General features: G+C 41.2%; 1 protein-coding gene across 1 annotated transcript in view; it reads left to right on the forward strand.

Annotated features, from left to right (window-relative positions):
• LOC131677780 (uncharacterized) overlaps window positions 1–21,861 on the forward strand; it is a 41,210-nt gene extending 19,349 nt beyond the window's left edge. The window contains exons 2-4 of the mRNA XM_058957816.1: window positions 10,175–10,999; window positions 15,334–17,395; window positions 20,145–21,861. Of these exons, the coding sequence (XP_058813799.1) occupies window positions 10,175–10,999; window positions 15,334–17,395; window positions 20,145–21,280 (4,023 nt within the window). The 3' untranslated portion in view covers window positions 21,281–21,861. The remainder of the gene's footprint in view (window positions 1–10,174; window positions 11,000–15,333; window positions 17,396–20,144) is intronic.
• The last annotated feature ends 2,530 nt before the right edge of the window (window positions 21,862–24,391 follow it).

The raw sequence follows: 24,391 nt of genomic DNA on the forward strand, positions 1-24,391 counted from the left end.
TTTCGCCCGCAGCAGTGAATCACCAGCAGCCGTAGTGAAGTGGAGAGTTGGAGAACAATAAAGTCGGTAAATTTAGTAATTTATTTTGTTTTGTTTACCCCTTTTTGTTGTTACGAAAATCCGAAATTCTGTAGAGGCACCTAGGCCGCCCTGAAAAGAAGGGTTCGCCGGGCAAACCAGAACCCGAGCAGTGGGCAAACCCCTACTTACATTTGGCGCACAGCGCAAAACACACTGAAAAAAATATTTTCCTATTTTGGAAAATATTTTTTTCTTCCGGAGTGTGGGGTGCTTCTACTAAATAGAGGATTTTCGTAGAACAGTGGTGAGGTTTCTTCCGCAATATTGTTCCGCGGTCGTATTATTTATTTATTTACATTTTTGGTATTGTTTTTTGATTTTTGCATTTTCTTTTTTTGTCCGAATTTGTGGATTGCGTTGTTTGTGTTTGGTCTGCCGGACGAGTAGTTTGAAGGTTGTTGTTATTATTCGGTTGCGGTGGCCAATCGCCTTGAATTCTCAATCCGGTTTGAGACATTTTTGGAACAGCTTGATTTCCTGAAATTTTAAGGGAATCGTTAGTGGGCGAAAAATCGAAAATAATACCGTGTTAGTACTTACATGCTTTGTGTCTTGGTGATTTCTTCCAATATAGCGCAAGTTATGATGGCGTTGGAGAAATTCAACCAAGCGTGTGTGTTCATGCGCGTCGATCATTTGCATTTCGATGAGCTGGATTTTGAGCTGCTATCTCGAAGCATTTTTATCTCTCCTGATTCGGATCTTTCGGGTGTCCAGCGGCAGCGGCGTCTTCGGGGAATTTTGTCGCATGAGCGGTCGTCTCGGAGGGAATTAGTACGCAATTTCCGGGGTGACGGGTGAAGAAAAGGAGATCTGCCTTGGTAAATTACTAACAATCAAGGAAGATCTCCAGTACGGGTGCCCAAACAAGGAGATTTACCGAACACGGTTGCTTCATTTGGAGTTTAGGCTCCAGGTTATCCGAAATTATGCGGCAGGGGAGGTCAACCAGGAAATTTCGGGGTTGCTGGAGGAAGTTCTAGCAGTTTATGCCAGTCATTTCAGTGACGAACAGGCAGCACTTCCTCCCGACAACCAAGAAGGGGAGGATGGAGAAATTTTGGGAGATTTGCTGAGTACAGACGTACCTGCAATTCCACAGGGATCCAATCCTTCCGATAACGAAGGATCTCTTTCCAAACAGCTCGTAGGAGACGACCTGTTGCGTGTCTTGTGCGAGATGAGGGACGAGATTCGACAATTGCGACAGCAATCCAACGATAATAAAGCCCTAGCGTCTCAGGGGTCTGATGCTTTTTCAAAAGCTACCGAAACGCTAATGGGCGGGATTGCTTCACTGACAACAATTTCGTCAGTTTTGAGAAAGACGGTTCAAGAAGTTGTCTCACTTCGTGAATCCGTGAATGAACTTCGGGCACTAGTACATCAGAAGGAAAGTGCTCCCGAGATGGATCTGCAGACCGATCTGGAAGATTTGCGTTTGATGGACGTACCCGATTCATTTGATGCACCGGAGATTCCTCGCCCAACACTGGCGCCCAGTCCCGATCAATTTGTGTTGAAGCGAGGATTCTCGGGTCAACAAAATCTATGTCCATCACTTCCTATCGAGAAACTGAAACAGAATACTGGATTCACAGCCCCGTACCAAACTCAGAACCAGCATTACGTTCCTGAAAATACCGAACAGCTGGCGGGACCATCCTATCCGAACTTTTCGATATCCACCAATGCGGGAAACGGACCGATAGTGGCCTCCAGGAATTACTCGCGAAACCCGCAACGCGTCGTTGATTGGAAGATTCGGAAGTATGCTGAAACTGATGTAGGAACTGGACTTAATGAGTTTTTGGACACCGTAGCAAATTACGCTGCGTGTGAACAAATGTGCGAAGAAGAACTTTTCAATTCTGCGATGCATTTGTTCACTGGCAATGCTTTGACCTGGTATCAGGCTATGCGTGCGCAAAACCGGTTGTTTAATTGGAACCATCTTGTTTGCGAGCTCAAGGTAAATTTCGTACATCCTGAACTTTATGCTACGCTCAAAATGAAGGCTCTCCAGCGCCGGCAGATGCGTAACGAATCTTTCCAGGAATATTTCCTGGAAATGGAGAAAATATTTCGTGCTATGACGGTTCCAATGGCACCGAGCGAAAAACTCGACGTGCTCAAGCGGAACCTGAAAGCCGACTATAAACAAATGCTTATCCTCAGGCCAGTGAACACGCTCTCAGAATTGATGAGTCTTGGTAAATCGATCGACGCCTCCAAGACGCCGATTTATCAGAAAGTTTTCGGTTCTTCTCGGGAAGTTGCTGCTTATTCTGATAATCCACCACAAAACAAACAAAAACAAAATAATCAAAACCAAAAGGGAGGTGGACAGAATAACGGCAACGCAAAATCCAAAACGTTTTGGAGCAAGGATGCCAAACCGGCAGGTCTTGATTCAAACAAGCCTCCTGACAACCAGAAAAAGAAACAGCAGGGGAATCAGGATGGCAAGAATCTCGAGGGAAACAATCAAAACCCAATCGAACCACCGCAGAAACCTATAATGTGTCTGGAGTATTTGGTGGAAAAGCATCTTCCTCCCGTGCTTGGCGTCTGCTACAATTGTGGAGACAAAGGACACGGATATGAGGAATGCCGGAAACCAAAACGGGTCTTCTGTATCGTGTGTGGGTTTAAAGGCTTTAATGTTTCTCGTTGCCCTTACTGCCTAAAAAACGGGATCAGAACCAACTGAAGTCGCAGTTGGCAGTAAAGCAGCGCTCCAAACAACTAATAATTAATCCCCAGATTTACGACAGTTTTCGACCGGCTCGTGATGAGGACTATGATAATTCGTTGTCTGTCGAAACCATCGTCCTTGACGACCCGTTCGATAACCGTCCATTTGCAATTGTCGCAGTGTACGGCAAATCCTTCAAAGCCTTGCTCGACAGTGGTAGTAACGCCACAATTATAACTAAAAAGCTATACCGAAAGTTTTCGAAAAGTCCATTGAAAAGGTTGGAACGACCATTCGAACTACGTTCTGCAAATGGTCAATCCTTACCAATCATTGGACAAGCGTATCTCCCGTATACTCTTCAAAATTTGACAAAGGTCCTATGCACTCTTGTAGTAGAGCATCTGACCGTCAACTCCATTCTAGGTATGGACTTTTGGCGCGCCTTTGGGATTTCTCCTGAGATACAAAACTGTGCTCTGTTGAACTCAGGTCAGGAATCGGAAGACGACGAAGAAGATGAAGTACCGCGTGAGTCGATACTCACTTCGGAACAGTTAGCGCGCGTAGAAGAAGTAAAGAAGTGTTTCCAGGCAGTAGAGCCCGGAAAGCTAAACCCAACCTCATTCACAGAGCACAGGATTGTCATCAAAGATGAATTCCAAGGTGCGGCACCCGTTTGCCGATATCCTTATCACATGAGCCCAAAGAAACTGTCTAAGGTCTGGGAAGAAGTTGACCGATGGCGGTCTATGGGAATTATCGAGGAGTCTGATTCGGATTGGTCGCTTAATATTGTGGCTGTCACGAAACCAGACGACTCAATCCGCCTTTGTCTAGACGCTAGGCCTCTCAATGAGCGTACTGTACGGGATGCATACCCTTTGCCCCACCCTGGGCGAATATTGGGCGGCTTACCTAAGGCGAAGTACCTGTCTACCATAGACTTGAAGGAGGCCTTTCTCCAGGTACCCCTGGCTAAGGATAGTCGCAAATATACCGCTTTCAGTGTTCCCGGCAGGGGTATGTTCCAATTTACTCGTCTACCATTTGGTCTCGTCAACAGCCCCGCAACTCTGGCGCGACTGATGGACCAGGTTCTAGGACGCGGTAAATGGGAACCTTACGTTTTCGTCTACCTAGATGACATCATCGTCGTAAGCGAAACGTTCGAGCATCACATACAGTTGCTCAAAGCAGTGGCCGATTGTCTAGCAAGAGCCAACCTAACCATCAATTTGGAAAAATCCCGTTTTGGAGTCCCCGAACTAAAGTTTCTTGGTTATTTGTTGAATCGGGACGGACTCAAGGTCAATCCTGACAAAATTCAGCCGATTCTCGACTACGAGAGACCGGTTACCGTGACGAAACTTCGTCGTTTCCTCGGTATGTGCGGTTATTACCGCCGCTTCATCGATCGGTTCAGTGAGGTCACTGCTCCCTTGACCGATCTGCTCAAAACGAAAACCAAGAGCTTAGTTTGGAACTCCGAGGCAGAACTCGCGTTCCTTAAAATTAAGGAACTTCTAGTCACTCCTCCAGTTTTAGTCCCACCAGACTTCTCCAAAGAATTCATTCTTCAGACGGACGCTAGTGACGTAGCAGTCGCTGCTGTTCTGGTGCAGGAGTATCCCGAGGGTGAGAAAGTAGTTGCTTACTTTTCGCACAAACTGACCACTCCCCCAAAGGAACTATCATGCAACTGAGAAGGAAGGTCTGGCGGTGATAATGGCGGTTGATCACTTCCGAGGTTACTTAGAAGGTTATCATTTTCGACTGGTCACTGATTCGTCAGCGATTACATGGATACTGAAGACTAAATGGAAAACCAGTTCACGTTTGAGTCGTTGGAGTTTAGAATTACAACTCTACGACATGTCTATTGAGCACCGGAAAGGCAAGGACAATGTCGTTCCTGATGCGTTATCCCGGGCCGTAGCAGCCGTTTCAGCTTTGTCCACCTCAGACTGGTACTGTTCCATGAAGTCCAAAGTTATCCAAAATCCTGACGATTATGCAGACTTCAAAGTAGAAAATGATCAACTTTTCAAGTATGTCAACTCGAAAGTTGTTCCGTGCGACTCGCGGTTCAGTTGGAAACTCGTCCCAGCACCCGAGTTCCGTCAAGATTTGATCCAACGTACCCACGAAAAATTGCTTCACGTGGGATACGATAAAACGATCAGCGAAGTGCAGTTGCGATATTACTGGCCTCGTATGGGATCGGAAATACGAAAGTTTATTCGAGAATGCGGGACGTGCAAGGAAATCAAAGCTCCTTTCGTCCCAGTCCAGCCCGAAATGGGTCAGTCGCGTGCGACTAATGCACCATGGCGAATGGTTTCTGTGGACTATATTGGTCCTCTTCCAAAAAGCAAACGTGGCAATCAACACTTGCTTGTCGTCCTCGACGTCTTCAGCAAGTACGTCATGTTAACCCCCGTTCGCAAAATCGCTAGTACATCACTCTGTACGATACTAAGCGAACAGTGGTTCAATCGCCATGGTAGCCCGGAAATTCTGCTAAGCGACAATGCCTCCACTTTCACCTCGAAGGAGTTCAGTCAATTCATAAAAGAAACCAACGTCAAACATTGGCTGAACTCCCGCTATCATTCGCAGGCTAACCCAGTGGAGCGAACAAATCGCTCGATAAACACCGCAATCCGGGCATATGCTCGAACCGAGCAGCGCAACTGGGATGTCCACATCAGTGATGTGGAGCGCATCCTAAATACTACCGTTCATTCCTCCACTGGGTTTAGTCCTCATTTCATTATACATGGGTGTGAAATGGCATCTGCCGATGACTTCAGCAGGATTTCCGGTGAGGGTGACCTAGAAACAAGACACCAACAGATAGACAAAATCCGGGAGATTGTGGTCAAAAATTTGGCAAAGGCAAGCGAGGGCATTCGACATCAGTACAACTTGCGTCATCGAAAGTTCTCCAAACCTTTTGAAACGGGACAAATGGTGTACCGTCGAAACATGAAGTTGTCGAATGCACTCGAGTCTTACAATGCTAAACTTGGACCACAATACTTACCGGCAAAAATTGTCTCAAAAAAGGGTGTATCCTCCTACGAGCTGGAGGATTTAGCAGGTAAAAATCTTGGAGTTTGGCCAGCAAATCTCCTTAAACCAGCATAAAAACTTTTCCGTGCCGTCTGTGGACTGACGGTATGTTTTTATATGGATTACTCACTTGGGAGTTTTCCAAAAGCAGCCGTCAGTTCCCGACGGTAACAACACGGACTTTGGTCCGAATAAAAATAAAATAAGTTTCTCTGTCCTCTCCATTAAATTCGAGGAAGACCAAAACTGCTGCGGGAAGGTTCTTCAAAACCATCCCTCCTGCAATTTTTCAGAGCCACACTCGCGCAGTGTGGTAAACAAACATCCGCACAACATATATGCTCTGGCACCGGTGACGGTTACGGAGGGGTGGAATTCTCTACTTAAAAACAAGTATACTACACCGTACCGTCGTTTGGTCAACGGATGCATACACAACACTATCTGCCGTATTCGGCAAACCGAAAAATAAAATTCTTTTGCGCCCCACTCACGCAGTGGGGTAACCATAATTACACTTAACGTATGCCCCGGGACCTGGCACGGCAGCGGCGGAGTGGAATTTACACACTTTAAAACAGAAAAATTTAACCGGATAAAAATCGCCAAATACGATGCGGGGGACGATTCCGCGATCCGTATTGTTTTGTTTTGATGATGATTCATTCATCCATTCAGATGGATGATATCATCATTTTTGACAATTTCCCCGATGTTCGCACCAAGGCTCTGCATCATGCAGGTGTAGCCCGATTTGGATCAGAGTGGTGTAAGTGGAAGAGCGAATGGGGTAAAACGGTACCGTGTCTTCGATTTCGGGTCGATAGATACAATTTTATTTCGCATAATTTTGGGTTTGTGGTTAAACCTGGAATGGTTCGTTTGATTCCGGTGGGAATCATTTTGATCTGTTTAAATTATGCGAAAGACATTCTTTGGTCCCTCTCAAACGTTTCTTATGCCATGTAGGAAGCGTTTTGAGGCGAAAAGGGACGAATATACAAACTTTTTGTCCGGAATGTCTGTGAGTGGGAGAAACGATGACGTGTTAAGCGGTATGGTATGAGTGAATGTATGAGTGTGGAATCTAACAGAGTGTATGAATGCATGTGTGAATGATAAGATAAAATTGTTTTGGGGTTAATTCGAAGTGCTTATCGGAATGTGAATGATCGAGAAGGCCAGTGATTGAGAATGAATGAATGGGACTGTGTGAATGTATTTGGATTGAATCCCCAACACAAGTGTGTAGTACTGGTATCGTAAGGACAAGTAAGACATTTCTGGACAGTCGATGAAAAAGAACAATATAATGCCGACAACCGTTCCCCTGCAAGTTGAAACATTGAAAATTGTCAATGCCACTTGCAGAATTTTGGGAATATCGAGTTGTTACCGATCTTGTTTTCGGATTGGATTTAGGGTTCAACCCATAACCGAATAATGACAATGGCTGACAACTTCTCGCTTCGCGTACGCTGTCAGTATTATCAGACCAAACACAGGCAAACTTTTCACCAATGAGGACATCCGGTCGATTATTTTTTTTTGATGAATATTTATAAATTGCGGAAGAAATAATTAGGTGTAGTTAGTTTTTCTTTGTTTATTTATTTATTAATTTCGTTCATAATTATTGTATCGGTGTTAGGTGTTAGTTTAGAAAAAAAATTGTTGCCAATTTTTTTCCACCCGGTGTGGACGAGATTGTAACCCGTCAGGGTAACAATTTAGCACTGGGTGGAAATATACCTAGTTGTGCGTACTCTCTCCGTAGAGTGTATTGTTATTGCAACATAACTCACCGCTGCTCATTATGCTCGTTCATGTTTTTGATGTAAATTTCGTTTAAATAATAGTCCATGAACGTTGTTATTAGTCCAGATAGGTGTAGTAATTTTTGTTGTGTATTTGTAAATAAATAGCATAGGGTTTAGTTAGGTTACCGCTCTCCTTTCGCTGCAAAAGTGGTCTGACTATGCTGTGCTATAGCGATGACAGCTATGCGGCGGTGCGTTTTTTGGTGCTTGTTTGTTGTGGTCGAGTGCGGAAGGCGCCCATCGTAAAAGAGGAGATAGTGACAGACCACGGTAAAATACAGACGTCCCCGTTACATCAGTTCGGGACAGTTTCCAGCCACAATAGCCGTAGTGCGAAGTGCGCGTGTGTGACGGAAAGTTATTCGTCGTAAAGTGCCGGCCCGTGGTTTGTGCGCTTGTTTATTTCGTGGTGCTGGATCGCCGTCGGGGGAAGCTAATCATCAAGGAATTTTCGCTTCCCCGGCTAACCGCAAAGGATCCGCAAAGGATCCAGGGGAGCAAAGAATCCGGTGATTCATCACCACCGTCGCTAGGGAGGTTCCAACAAAGGAGCCAAGGTGAGACCTCCCTAGCTAAAAGACAAGGACCGCTGCCGGAGCAGCCAACGAAGCCAACGAAGCCAACGACCAAAGGAGAACGCGGCCGTTGTTGTCCCGGCCGGTCGGAGGAAACCGCCCGCCTTTCGCCCGCAGCAGTGAATCACCAGCAGCCGCAGTGAAGTGGAGAGTTGGAGGACAATAAAGTCGGTAAATTTAGTAATTTATTTTGTTTTGTTTACCCCTTTTTGTTGTTACGAAAACCCGAAATTCTGTAGAGGCACCTAGGCCGCCCTGAAAAGAAGGGTTCGCCGGGCAAACCAGAACCCGAGTAGTGGGCAAACCCCTACTTACATGTTGAACGAAATCAGCACGCAATGTTTGATGTGATGCATTTGTAGGGTTTTCACTTCAGTCAGATTGAGTTCCATCTGCACTTTTAATAACTGTTCCACTTCCCGAATGGCTGGTCTTACGGGGCATTTTGAAAAATCAACAGCAGTTCGGCCGCATCTGGGTTGCTTTTTGCTGGGCACCGTCACTCATCACTATATCGCACAGTAGGTATAGGCTATTGTTATATGGACTGCTTGTGTGTTAGGCACCGATTGATTTTTAGGTAGAATTGACTGTTTCACTTGCGCGGGACAATTTTTTGCTTCTGCTCAGGGCGAGATGTGAAGACAGACTGAGACACAATTTTTGTTCACAGATGATAGATTTTTGGCATTTTGATGAAAATTTCAGATTTATGGAAATATGTATTGTGATTTTTCACAGTTTTTGGAAATTGCCATTTTTGCCTTTCACAATTGCTCCAAAAACCGATTTAATATACGAAGCCCGGAGAGGGCCGTCTCTCATTTACCATTCGATTCAGCTCGTCGGGATGGGAAAATATCTGTGCGTGTGTATGTATGTATGTATGTATGTATGTATATATGTGCGTATGTGCGGATATATTAATAAAATGTCCACATCGGTTTCTCGGAGAAAAAAATGAAAAACGATGTTAGTTATTCCCCTTTAAAAAAGCTACGTAGTATGACATGAGCCCCTACCCCCCTTGTCATCACACATCACATAATACAAAACTCCCCCTCCCCTATATAATTCTACGTCATTTATGGATGATCCCTTAAATGAAAGACACAACGTTTCCATCGGCTGCTATTGAATTTTGTGTGGATCCGACATCTATTTCCTGAATTACAGGTGAATCACGCAAAACATCATAATTTCAACGGATACTGTGATGAATGTATAAAGGGGAAATTTTTTTTTGAATGTGACCACAACTGCTTGGATTTGTAGTTCTAGGCACCCCACGGTCATTCAAAGTCTCTTTGGCCATATTGGCCACCATCGACGGTTCCGGAAGTCCCGGCGAAAGTATCCAAATTAAGAACAACAGTTACATTGGTTGCTTGGAAATGGCTCGACCGATTGGACCAAACTTAGTCTCAAATTAAAGGTTTTATCAAATCGTAAACTGTTATTAAACTCCATTCCGATCCGACTTACGGTTTCGGAGTTACGAGGTGTGTCTTGCGGTCACATAGAAAACTCTGATTCAAACGATTAATGCACAAATAATTCGCTGGAATGTGTGTCAAACAACTTGCATTTGCAGTTCTAGGTCACTGTCGGCCTACCGAAGTCTCGATGACTACATTGACCAGCATAGACAGTTGCGGAAGTGCTTCGGAAAAGTGGCCAACTATCAAAATTAACCCCCCCCCCCCTTCCCCTTCTTCCCAAATGATGTAGTTTCTAATAGAGTTTTTACCTGGTGCTATACCGGATTAGTTCAAAAAAGCGACAGGCTGGTTCCACCCAAGTTTGAATGTGTGTAGCACCAATTACACTGGTGTAGTGCACTGTCAAAAACGAAAATGACATAAATGTTGTACGAATACTTGGATGGTTGTGAGCTTAACATATTTTATTTTATTTTTCAGCTAAGTTTTCGAGATGACCACAATGCCCAAATTTGTTCCAGCTGCATTATCAGCGTTGAAGCCTTCTTTAAGTACAAAATCAAATGCGTCGAAAATGATAAATTGCTGCGGAAACGGAGAACAAACTTCTTCTCTGGACTTGGTCTCACTGCAGACCCGGCTTCAGTTCGGGCTAGTGGGATATTGGATGATGAGGAAAAACAGTTGAAAAAATCGGAACCAGACACTAAACCAGACGAGACCGATAACTGTACAGTTAAACAGGAAGTAATCGACGAAGATGACGACGGAGGATTTTTCAACCCAGATCAATTTCTCGCACAGGAAACACAAATCGGCGACAAGCAAATCGATCAATCTTTACTGAATGGAAGCGATCAAAATAATTTCGGGTCTGGCAATACTGGCTTTGAACGAGCCTGGCGAACGACAGAGTTTTCCCCTCAACCCGGTAGTTCTGGGTTAAAACCACTAAAAATTACGGACTACTCGAATCTAACCGGCAAACGTGGCCGACCTCAGAAATTTATTACGACCGTTCCGACGGAGCGGCTTCTTGCCCGCCCCGCTCTGCACATTAATCCATTCCATACTTCGTCCCCATTACCGCCCCAAGCTCGTGGCTTCGAAAGTGCCTATCGCCAGCACCTGAACCTGAGCAACGGCGGAAAACCTCCTGTTCATCCGCCAATGGCTTTGGGCAGTCGATACGATCCCTTCTCGGTGACTACCGTGGAACAGACGAGAAAGGTTCAAAAGTTCCTCGACGATGGCCTGCGGGATCTGATACTGAATGCTGGCTCACCAAATCCGAATTTCGCCTTGGTAAGTTACCAGTTTTAGACTTGATATGAAATTTTTGTAGGAAATGCTCATGTTTGAAAGAAGTCAAAAACAAAGGTTAAAAAGATAAACCACACATGAGTAATTGTCCATTCTTTCAAACATGTAATAGAAAGCATCTTAAATGAACGACCGACAAAAACGCTTCTAAAATCTGCTTTAAAAATTTTCGATTGTAAAATTCGGATATAAACTCCAAACGTAATAATCGGATTGATTGATTGAATGGTTGGATTTCCAAACTATTGATGAAGGTAGTTTGGAAATTTCTCCCTCGAAAAAATCGGCAATGGTTGTACGTCATTTCCCGGAAAACTATTTCTCGGAATGAACCACTTCCCGGAAAATCATTTCCCAGAAAACCTTTCCCCGAATATCATCATTTCTCGCAAAATAACTAAAACCACAGCTTCTACACCTGCTATGCAGCCAACTGTTTTATATGACTCAGTCAAACCAGGAGGAAATTCATTCGTAGTTCAGACTGATTTCTGCACAAACTCTGGTTTGACTTAAGGTTGGACAGAGAAAGGGTAAAATTCGCAAACGAAAAAAGCAGTTTTTTTTCCAAACCGTGCGTCAGATCTTCATAAAAATCAATCAGCAGTACTGTAACAACATTCTACATACGCTGATTGATTTTTATGAAGATTTGACGAACTGCTTTTTTAGCTGCGAATTTTGCGCATTCTCTGTCCAACCTTAAGAGTTTTTGGTTTCATTTGAACAGGAACAGTTTCTGGAAATGTTGTACTCGCACAAGTCACTTGAAAATGTTGTGATTTTCACAGTTTTAGGGAATTAACAATGTGTTATTTCGATAAAATACAACGACATTATTGTTTACTGCATTGAATATTATTTATTTAAACTTTTTAATATGAGTTGTAATAACCAACATAATTGTCAAAAAGTGCCAAATGATTATTTTTTAGATATTCTTGGGTCTTTACAAAAAATGCTAAACAATTAGACCCAATTTATTGCATTAAAACATGTCTTTCACAACAAAATGCATTATAAATGTTCGTGTGAGAGGTTGGACTTCTTCAATGAAAAATCCTTAAGGGAGCACTCTTTTTAAAGTCTCGAAAATGGGCATTTTTGGGGAAAAAATTGACCAGGACAACAATGCGACTGGAATTGTGGTTATTAAGATACATGTCTGAACTTTACATTTTGATTTTGAATGCATCAAAAAAATTCAAAATGGCGGGTGTGGACGTGGATTGACCTTTTCTGTGGGCTGTGTTTGCAAAGATTGTTCAACAGCTTAATACCAGTGCACAAGGGACCAGAATACAAATTTGGCCGAAATTTTGAGATTTTGCTAAAACTAAACAATTTAGCCTTATTAAGTTTTCGTAACTTGATAGCCCCTTCTTTTTGTGAAAATAACAGATAGGGTGGCTCTAATTTTACCAAGATCAAAAAATTAACTTTTCTATTTAGCTAGAGCCAAACGACCTTCAGCGAAGTTGGAAAAGTTTGCTGAAGACATTTATGCTCTATCTGTCATACTTTTCATTTTACAACAAATTTAAAATCGAAGGTTAGGGTGTTTCCTAGTATTTCTTAAAGAACTTAGTGAATAACTTTTGCGGTATTGATTTAAAACTGATGTAGTCTTCAGACAATGTTAAGATTATTTTAAGGTGAATAATTTGTTTCATGGCACATACCCAACTTCTTTCGCTGAAAATTGAAGCAAACAAAAGTTAATTGTTTTTCTACTATAAATAATGTCATGATTAGAGTTATAATTGAGCAAGAAATGACGAACACGATATTTTTTTAAAATTCATAAAATTGATTTCAAAAAATCTATTTTTGATATATTAAGTCCTTGTATCTTTTAAATGATAGAAGCTAGAGCTTTGATGTGTCAGAGGAAAATGTTCGTCTTCAAAAATTCTGATGGATAGGTTGGAAAAAGATGAAACCTGAAAAAGTTATATTAAAAATTTGGTTTTTCATGAATTAGCTCTTTGTAATGTAAACGTACTGTCACGGTGGACAATATGAAAAACATAGTTTCGTTTTCACGATAAAATATTTCACTTTACAATACTTTGCTTTTAATCACAATAGTGGGTAGGGTGGTTCTAAATTTTTAAAATCAGAAAATTAACTTTTTAATGGTTCGAGATGGAGTTTCGCTGTCTTCTAGAAAATTAAAGAAAATAAAATTTAAAAAAACTTTGTCGAAGACACTGGAACACTATGTCGTGTACTTTTCATTTTACAAGATATTTACCAAAAAATAGGACTTTTTTAAAATTGGTTATATCACTTTTGCCGTTTCGATTTTTCATTAAGATGACTTTGGAAATAATTTCAGATATTTTTAAGGAGAACAATTTGTCTCAATATACCGAAACACTAGCTTTTCTCGTTAGAATGTTATATACACTTTTTACTAAAAATAAACTGTTTTTTGAGTAAATGTTGCAAGGTATAACAAAATATCGCATTTGCCATTTTTTCGTAATCTATACTACAAACCATGCTATTTCATGTGACAACAACGGTATTTAATGTTCAGTGTCCTAATCGAAGATAATGATGCTATTTGAAAAATTTATATCTTTTTATATACAAGTTCTCATAACTTTGAAGCGAAAAAAGTTTAGTTGTTGGTGTTTTAAAGCAAACTATTCACCCTAAAATAATCTTCAAGTTGTAAGGGTACTTTAGTGTAAAATAAAAACTACAAATGTTATAGAAATAAAATCGTTTCTTAAGAAACACTCTAAAACTTACATTTGGATTTCTCGTGCAATGGAAAGTATAAAAGCTAGAGCTTGCGTGTTTTTGGTAAATTTATCTTAAATGGTATGCTCAACAACTTCATCGAGGACAGTCAAACTCTATCTCGAATCGTTAAAAAGTTCAATTTTAAATATAGCTAAAATTAGAACCACCCTAGCTTCTGTTTAAACAAGAAGAAGGGTCTTTGCCAAACATATTGTAAGGCTAAGTCATTTAATTTTAGCAAAAAGTTAAAATTCCTGCTAAATTCACGTTCTAGACCACTGTGCTATGTTTGAGGGCACGGCTCGCAGTGGGGGTCATTGTGTGACGACTTATCGGTCGATTTCATCATCGTGCACAGGCCAATTAATTAAATAAATGTTGAAGTAGAAACCTATTAGTTAGTCTTTAATACTAGGGCACTTTTTATGTGCTAGTCGTATATCTATCTGTGTATGTGTTCGTCTGAGTTTTTGTGACAACTGGTCAGGGAATGGATGCAGAACTGGCGCATATGATAGAATAGTAGGTAGATCAGCGGTTCAATTTATTCATTCGGGAAGATCGGATTGGATAAATTAAGGTACAATCAATTTACCGACGCACATGAATCATCTATTCCCGGTCAGCATAGCATGATGAAATCCTAACAGAATACAATTATCGTTAATGGTAAATAAACATTATTTGATTAGTTAAAGCAGCTTGATTGCATGTTACATGTGTTCCTTTCTTCTACTCCATTGGTCTATTTCTGTTGTACTTCTATTAGTTTGCTTTTCCTTTACTGATGTATACCTAAAATAATATCGCTCAATTTATACACATCTAATCAATCTCTTTGCATCTTTTTTTAATTCCTTTTATTACTATATCTTAAATTAGATTCATACTAACACTCACTAACACAATTATTTGCCTATTCTCGCATATACTCTCACCATCTCGCTAATTACAAATATACTAACAATCGTGGCCTTTGCGATAGCACAAACATTGTCACAAACGCGAACATGCAATTGCAATCATCTACACACACTTACGCCCGTGATCCCGCTAACATTAAAGCGCCAGTAATTAAGTGAACTTTGCTCGCGCGATCACTTTCGAATGTCTATCCTCGGTTATAGCAGCCTAGCTTGTCGGACCTACTTTTAGTATCCGTAAATAAAATTGCTCATACAATAAGAACAAAAAATAAAAATAAAATCCATATATAAAAACTTGCGTAAAAGATGTCCAAAATAATTTAAAATGCGAATATTTTCTAAACTCATGTTCCATGTTTACATTAGTTTTCTAAGGTACAAAAAAATCCGAGAAGAAATATTCGAGGAAATGGTTTCCGGCAAATGGTTCATTCCACAAACCATTTTATCGGTAATTAGTACATTCGGGAAATTCTTTTTCTAGAAATAACATAACAGAAAATGGTTTTCCGTAGAATGGCATTCCGAAAAATGACGCACAATCGTTCTTGCTCTTACCTACTTAACCGTTGCTGGTTTTCGCATTTTCCATTGCTTATTTACTCAACTTTACTAATCTGATCTTTTCCGCAGGACGGTGGCTACACGAACTTCAAGGTGGTTAAGGCGCGCTGCAATTCATACAATCTGATTTTCGAGGCGAACCGTTTTCTGCGACGTAACAAATCTTGCAGCGGTTTACCCAAATGGTACTGGGCGTGCAGCATTAATGGATGTCCAGTTAAGATTTGTAGCTACAAGGGTCGGTTGTTCAAAACCAACGACAAAATTAATCACATTCATTCTCCAACGGAGACGGACGACAACCAGCATGAGGCAATTCTGCCAGAACACGCGGACGAGATGCTAATGCAACATGAGCAGCAGCAGCAGCAGTCACCGACTGTTTCACCACATCCACAATTGCGACCGCAACTTATAAGGCCGATCCGCGAATCGCCTGTGCCTGTAAAAGACGAAAGTTTGTCCGAGTCTGTTAAAGAAGAGGAACTCCTCAAAGAGACAGAGCCGTATAAGATTGTGAAAGGCGAAGACGATGAGGGAGAGAGCCTAATCTACAAAGATCATAAGCACAAATTAACAAAGATTGAAAAGGATGGTGTGAAAGTATGGCAGTGTACTAGTAACAGTGATGAAAATGGCGAGAAATGCACCGAAATTATCTATCAAATGGAAAACGGAAGGATTAAGGTGGAAAAGAGCATCAAAAACGAACGATTAAGCGATGCAGAAGAAGAAGTAGCAAATGAGGATGAGGCTGATGGAGGAAAGCGGAAAAGCCGTGCTCCGAAGGTAGCTCTTTACGAGGGCTATCAATATAAATATTGTCATGCCAGGCCGGAGGGATCGTTGTACTGGAGATGTATCATGAAACAGGACAACAATTGCTTGGCTTCCCTGCACACGAAAGCGTCATTCGAATTCATCAGCTTCAATGATCAGGCACACAATCATGATCCACCGGATCCGACAGTTCATCCTGAAAATGCAATTCTATGTAACGTGATAGCACCACAAAAGGTTCCAACGAATCCTCCAGCAGGTTCGACGGATTTCCAGCTTGTAAAGAGCGGGCAAAAGCGAGAGTTCTTGATCTATCAAGGATATCGTTATTATTTCCAATATGAGTCCAAGAACGGCAAACGCTCTTATCGGTGTACAATGTTCCGCAACTGTCCAGCGGGGGCATTTTTGATGCCGGATAACACAATTGCAGAGGCTAAAAATTTTGTTCATACTCATCCTCCAACGGAAAACTTGGAGAAATACGTAACCAAGGATAGTTTAATAACGAGCCCCATCAAAGACGCCGACGGTCAGCCAAGCCGACAGCAGCGAACTGTTGCCGAAAGCGGTCAATTCCCTATGCTATCTGATCCCGTTGCTAGCGCTAGTAGTAACGAAGATGTTGCTCGTGCGAATGGTTATAAAATTATTCTGAATTACAAAAACAAAGAAATTCTTATTTACAACGGCTGGCGGTATTTTGTGGATTATAAAAAGAAAAATGGTGGACAAGTCTGGCGCTGTTCATCGCATCGGCTCTGTCGTGGTGCCGTACATCTTTTCCCGGATGGTTCGATTAACTTCGTTAAACTTGTCGATCACAATCATATGCCTCCGAAGCGAAGCCTCAGTACCCCTAATACCACGATGGACTCTACCAGAATGGGTGACAGCTTGAATAACAGCAGTTTTGGTAGTGGGTTATTGCCAGAGGCTTCGGTCAACGCGTATGCTCCTCCGTACCATCGATTTATCACACACAACGGCCATCGGTTCCGCTTCGCAACGCGGAAGCGCGAGGGTACGATTTACTGGCGTTGCGCCATGAGGCTAGATACCAAGTGTCCGGTCTCATTTCACACTAAGGAGGATACGTACGAATTAGTGAGCATGAGAAATCACGATCACAATCACGAAATACCAGCGGTGTGGCCAGAGGTTGCTGGAGGTCAAATTGACGAAGAGCTTCCCACGGTGAAACTGCCCCAGGAGGAAATAGGAACATCTGACTATATTTTGGCAAAAAATTCGAAAGGTCGAGATGTGATACTGTACCAGAATGGCCGGTACTATCTAGATTACTCGAGGAAAGACGGAAAGGTCGTCTTTCGGTGCTCATCAGTTGCGGGTAAGTGTGTACTCTGTCTTTTCTCGATGTACAATTACGGACAAAACAATAAGACCACTGCGGCATTGAGATTTCTTTTTGCGCCACCAATAGCACTGTTATTATTATGATGTCATATAGCGGTGGACATTAGTAATGATGTGTCAATGAGCATTACTGCAATTTTGTGATATGGAATGTAATGCGATGCAAATAGGTTTGATATAACGGGGATGCCACTTTAGCGCGACAAATCGGATCGTTTCTGTTATTTCCAAAATTTTAGCAAATACTATTTTAGGGGAACTGCGTCTAAGACGTACACTGTGAGTAAGATGGACAAATTGGGTTAACAAAATGATACTAATTTTTAGAATTCCAATTTCAAATGATTCTGAAAGATACTGCTATTATCTGATAATGGATATATATTTTTTGATACCAGAAGCTAACGATTTAAACCTGAAAGCTGTTGATGTCTTTTTTACATTTTAACGACATTCAATTAGCTAGAGATTACTGGGTAGGGAAAGTTATGAAACTTAGAGCCATAGTACTCAAGTGAGAGCAAGGATGTGAAGTAAACAGATCGGGAAACTAGAAGTGGCAGGGTCATTAGAACAGGCTTAATATCGTACGGGCTTAATCTTTGTCTGCTGGTAATGAGGGTCGAGCTTAGGCAGAATAACTACGAATCACCCGAGTTCACTAACATGTGTCCTGATAAAGGTAGACGTATCTATCTTTATAGTGACAACCGACAGTCGGATGCTAAGGAAGTATGGTGCGCCATTCTACTTACTACAAGTCGCACTATGACTCAGTCAATGATGAGCAGAATTCGATTATTAAAAAAAATAATGGCTGTATGTACTACAAAATACTAATGATAGAATTGTCAGACTGGTTCATTTCCCAATTTAATTCATTTTTTACAGTAATTCAGTAAACTCTGATCTTGTTGTTATTGACAACTAATTTCCAAGTTAAAATGTAATTTCTTTCATTTTTAATGTGCGAAAACGGTGGACATGTTTTTTTTTATTTCGTTTATAGAGATTTAAAAACATTAGGGTCGCTCGCCTTTGTTTTCGCTTCAGAATTTTTTTAGAATCTAACCTCATGTGCAGGCTGGGAATCGAAGCTAGGCGAGCTGCATATAAGGTAATCGATTTATCGATATTCAATGAAAGAAAAATAGAAAATGACTAAGTATGCATTTTGTGAAAGGTGTTCTTATTGTTTTGTCCGACACTGTATTACCGCTTCCAGTTTTGAAGCAAGCAACTGATATGCATGAAATACACTATTGAATATTTATAGGGGTATCAAAATTTCTTTTAAAAGACTGGACCTCGCGATTATTTTAAAGAGAAAAAATTGTAAACTTTTTTGTTTATAGTTTTAGCTTGATCAAATGCGCTCGCATACCCGCTTGGTGCTCCCATGGATCTGCATTTTTTAGTACTTTAAATTGGCTTCTGAAATTTTTGTGGAATATTCTTGGATAAATGGTGTCCCACATCAAATTGCATCACCTAAAAAATGCCATAGAAAATAACCCATTGGGTATTTTATCTTCAAAATTTGGGTAGAAGTAGTTTAGAAAAGCAGCGTCGCGAATTGATTTTGCACCTGAAAATTCTCAACTTTTATCGCGACACCGAGTCGTGGAGCCGTGTGATTATACGTTACTACCAAACTCTGAACATCGAACGAAAGGAGAAATGAGGTCAGAATGTATGTTCTATTAGTGAAAAGCATTACAAGCGTGTGGTGAAACCGTTTAAGCGTAATCCCATTGCTTCGATCAGCAATGTGGCCAAAAAGTTGATTTTGTTTAGGTAGCGCCAAAAACCGGAAGGGACTGCATACGCACAAAATGCAGAAGGTTCCAAATCGTGACGAACGTCAAATTACGGTGGGAAAATCACGGGCCCGGAAACTGTACACCCAGATACTGACAAAGCCTCATTGTCCCATCATGGATGATGAGACTTGCGTCAAGGCGGACTTCCGGCAGCTTCCGAGGCTACTGATCTTCACCGCCTAGCACAGTTTGATGTTACGGAAGAAGTGAGGAAGCAGAAACTTTCAAAGTTTGCCAGTAAATACATACTTTGGCAAGCGATCTGCTCATGTGGACGGAGTGCGCCGTTCATGACTACCAGGACTACGAACGGGGAGTGATTACTTCAAGGAGTGTCTACAGTAGCGTCTGCTTCCTCTGTTGAAGCAACACGAGGGCCCTGCGATCTTCTGGCCGAATCTAGCTTTGTGACACTATTCAAATGTTGTCCTAGAGTGGTACGAACGGGGTCATATTAGTACCCAAGAGCATAAACCAAACCCCCAGATGCACCGGATCTAAAGCCCATCGAAAAATACTGGGCAATTATGAAGTGGGCACTACGGAAGCATCCCAAGGAGGTCGAATTTGAGGAAGACATGAAGAAAAAGTAGGTTTCCGTACAGAAGAAGCTGCAGTCAGGTGTTGTACAGAACCTCATGAGTGGAGTTAAGCGTAAGGTGCGAGCGTACGGTTATGGTGTTGAAGTTGAACGAAATAAATATGCCAAAAGCTTACTAATGGGTTATACTTTATCTATTATCTGAAAGTTTGAAAACGATAGAACCACTGGGCAATTTGCTACAGCGTTTTTTCCGTGATGCGATTTGATGTGGGACACCCTTCAATTCATATAACGTTATAAGAAAAAATATTTTTCGACCTTGAATGATTCGATTAACTTTTTGATTTCTTTTCTAGGTTGTCGTGCTACGGTCTTCTTGTTACCCAATAAGACATTGCAGGTAAACCACGATCTGGTGCATACTCACGGCACAACATCATTGATGAACAACCTACTGAATCAATCCCATGAAAACATTCTCGATCAAAGTGGAGATGTCAAGTCGGACGACGAAGTCCAACTTGTTGCCCCTCCGGATCCACTCAGTATAGATATGGATCAATCAATTGATCCAGTATCCTCCTCGTCGTCGCCTCAACTCCCCAAATTTATTGTTCATCATGGCTATCACTATAAATTTGTCTCAAATAATATGAATGATCAGACAGCGTTCTGGCGATGCTCGAATCTTGAAGCCAAAATGAATTGCCAGACATCGTTGTATACAACACTCAGCGGCCAGGTGATACGTACTAATAATGTCATGCATAACCATAAGGCAGAAGATTACCACAATGCTTTCGCAAACAATAGCCTAGCGAAAAGGAAAAACCTCATTGGATCACGTGATTATAAAATCGTGAAAAATTGGAAAAATCGTGACGTGCTGGTATTCCAACAATGTCGATACTTCTTGCACTACGTTCGAAAGGATGGCCGAAAGGTGTGGCGTTGCTCTGCGATTCGAAGTTGTCACGCTGCAGTGTATTTAGGCGCAGATGGTCGTGTTGACCAGGTTAAAGGAGAACATGTACACGACGTGCGACAAGAGGGTGAACCTAGAAGGAGACGTGCGAGAAAGCCACACCTTGAACTGACGCCACCGGTTGGCACTCCTGGTGGAAATGGATCCATACATCCTGGAAATGGAAACGAATGGATTGACTACAGTGACTATGGCATGCAAATTAATAGCAGTACCGATAACAATTCACTGTGGGATAATTTCAATCCACACCAGATGGCTGCCGGAATGGCAGGAGATAATGGGGGAAATTTTGACTTTAGTTATCATTCGGTATTCGGTAGTCAGCCTAGCTTTGGAGATAGTTTTGGGATGCTAACGGATGGGGCAGATACAACCGGACTAGATGATGATGATGAGGGTCTTCCACTGGAACCCGATGTCAGCTTCCACGAGAACGATTCCTATGAAAATTTGCAAAATGAACAAGATCTCGTGCCATTGGTACAGATGGATAGTGTTGAGTAATTATTTTATTTTAAATTAAAACAATCGTTTTCAAAGGGTTGAATATTTAACACCTGTTTTAAAGAAAGAAGCCTAGTTTGTACTTGTGTCGTCCCGCAAATTTACCTGAACAAAAATATTTTTTGCGAACCTTTTTGTTTACTGGAATTGTTAATAAGATTCAACTTCTAAACAAGAAAAAAAAGTATTCTTTTTTCAGAAATGTCACATGTTAAGACATTTTATAAATCAATTGAGAGAATAACGTGAATATAGCGTTAAGCAGGTAACACAGTAGAAGAGAATATGTTGATTGGTTTGATATCGCTGGTAACACGTGCAGCTAAATCAGAGAAGGAAACAAAGTTTACATGTTTCACTGTTTGGGTGACGTAGAGAGCTAAAGAACATATTATTCCTATATATTATTTTAGTTTGTAAAAGTCGTTTCAATTATTTTTCCAAACCCACGAAAACACTCGACGTAAATAAACCAGCACTTACTAAAAATTGAAAATAAAAAGGAACTGCAATTTTACAAACCCCCTTTCCACGTTTAAGTACTACATTATTCATATGATGCAAATATATTAATAAAATTATATATGGTATTTATTATTAGCTAGATAAATGGTAATTTTTGTTGTATATCACATCTCTCATCTATGGTCTGTTGACCTCGACTGTACTCTTTTTTGTTCGTCTTCTTCCACTATCTTGACTTTACTATTTGTGAGGCAAATTTTACAGTTTGTATTTGAAAAATATTGAGTAGATATTTAAATATATTATAAAACATTCTTTCAATCTTTAGTTGAGCGCGCTTACATCTCCGCCATGAAAAAACTGATATCATCGCACTTCTCCAACAATAGTAGAAATTCCCAGCCTCTTGGCAACCCTATACCAACATATGGAGTTTGGACAGCGACCGATATAGCTATAAAGCCCCAAACAAAGAATTATGTTCGGCGCTATGCACAATATTTAAGCATTCCACACGACGTTTTGCATCTTGCGGGATGATTAGCTACCATTTAATTCAGAAAATCGTCACTTAGTAACCAAATACAGCTTTTAAGGCTCAAGTTACCTCAAGGCTTGGTAGTATGCGTAAGAAAAATTGTGTTCAGCTTTGCCACCAGATTATCCATTTAAACCTTTTCAAAACTCTAAAAGAAGAATATCAGTCGATTTATTAGGTCATCACGATTCAATTCATGCAAAATACCTGCTGGAAAAACCATCGGCTTAGCTGGATGGTGCTTTTGAAAAAGTGGCTGTGATTTTTTATCACACTACCACACCGAGCTGAGGTACGCAACACAACTGCGCAATGAAAAAACCACAGCCACTTTTTCAAAAGCACCAGCTAAGCCGATGGTTTTTCCAGCAGGTATTTTGCATGAATTGAATCGTGATGACCTAATAAATCGACTGATATTCTTCTTTTAGAGTTTTGAAAAGGTTTAAATGGATAATCCGGTGGGAAAGCTGAACACAAATTTTCCTACGCACACTACCAAGCGTTCAGTTCTAACACATGCTTAAAAAAGGTAACTTGAACCTTAACGATCCGATTATTGTTTTGATTTTAACCCTCTCCTAGGTTGACGGGTTTGACGGTATTGCAAACATCTTCAAGCATATTTCAGCGTCAATTTTTAAAGAAGCTCTGGCAGAGAACTGCTTTAAGATGGTTATTGCATTACGCCTCGATAGTGGTGCATCGAGGAGACCGAGAGGGCTTATGGGCCTTTTTTATGTTTTGTGTTTTTTCATACTCTGCACCAGCCCAAACTAACAGTCAACTAAAAGCCTGTGCACACTGGCGTGGCCGATTGGCGTGTCGCCGTTGATTGACTTTTTCTGTGGGTTGTATTTGCAGGAATTGTTCAACAGCTTAACGGCAGTCTTTGTGAGCACGGCTCCCAGTGGAAGTCATTGTGTGTCGATTTATCGGTCGACCTCGTCAACGTGTACAGGCGCATTAAAAAAAAATAACAGTAGAACCCTATTAGTTGTGTTGTGTTGTAATAATTGTAGTTTTTGGTACTAGTGTACAATTGTGTGCTAGTCGTGTGTCTATCTGTGTATGTGGGCCTCTGATTATTTGTGACATATGGACCAGGGAATGGATGCAGCACTGGCTTATATGATGGAATAGTGGGTGATCCTTCTTGGGATTCGCTGGTCACTTTTTACTGGTGTTCAATTCGTGCATTCGATTCGGTTCATTCGGATTAGATAAATGAAGGTACGATTAATCTACCGACGCACGTCAATCATCCATTCCCGTCCAGCATAGCATGAGAAACTTCTAACGGAATGCAATTGTCGTTAATGGTAAATATATATCATTTTCTGGCATTTAGACGATTCCAAGTAGTTTTATTGCATGGTACATGTGTGTTGTTCAATTAATATTCAATAACAGTACTAACTCTACTCTATTTCATTTTATTTTATTTATTTTCGGTCTCATGCGTCATATTCCTCTTATGACTTCTCCGCGTTAATTTAACATAAAAGGGCAACATTGCTGTCAACAATGACTATTCGCTGCCATCAGACGTCGCCAGGTTTTAAAAAAATTGAGATGTACTTTCATACTCAATTGAATCAGATAAGTAGGAACGAACAACAAACTGCAATTAGCATATTACACATGTCTTATTTTAACATCATGCATATTTGTATTAACATATTATTTACAGGTAACACACATATCTCAACACGCAACACTTTCCATACACACGTAAACATTCACACACGCAAATATACAAATGGTCGTCAGGTGACTGGGCCAAGTGCATTCACTCGTAGGAACTACCATTTCGATGATCGCCTCGATTCTACGAAACCAGTGCACAATTAAGCTGACATAAGCTAGTCTCGTCTGGTGAATGCATGTAACCTGGAAGCCCCAGACACGACAGGACGAGACGGACAGATGACGGACTGGACTCGACGGGGCCTAGTTCAGAGTTTTAGGCATTCTTCTATGCACGGCTAGCGACCTCAAAAAAAGTGAATTCATGCTATCAACCAGATGTCATATTAACAACTTGGTACAAATCAACTTAAACATTCTAGAAGAGTTCACATTTACAGTCCCATAAAAGAAATATT

The sequence above is a fragment of the Topomyia yanbarensis genome, chromosome 1, assembly GCF_030247195.1.
Source record: "Topomyia yanbarensis strain Yona2022 chromosome 1, ASM3024719v1, whole genome shotgun sequence".
Taxonomy (NCBI): domain Eukaryota; kingdom Metazoa; phylum Arthropoda; class Insecta; order Diptera; family Culicidae; genus Topomyia; species Topomyia yanbarensis.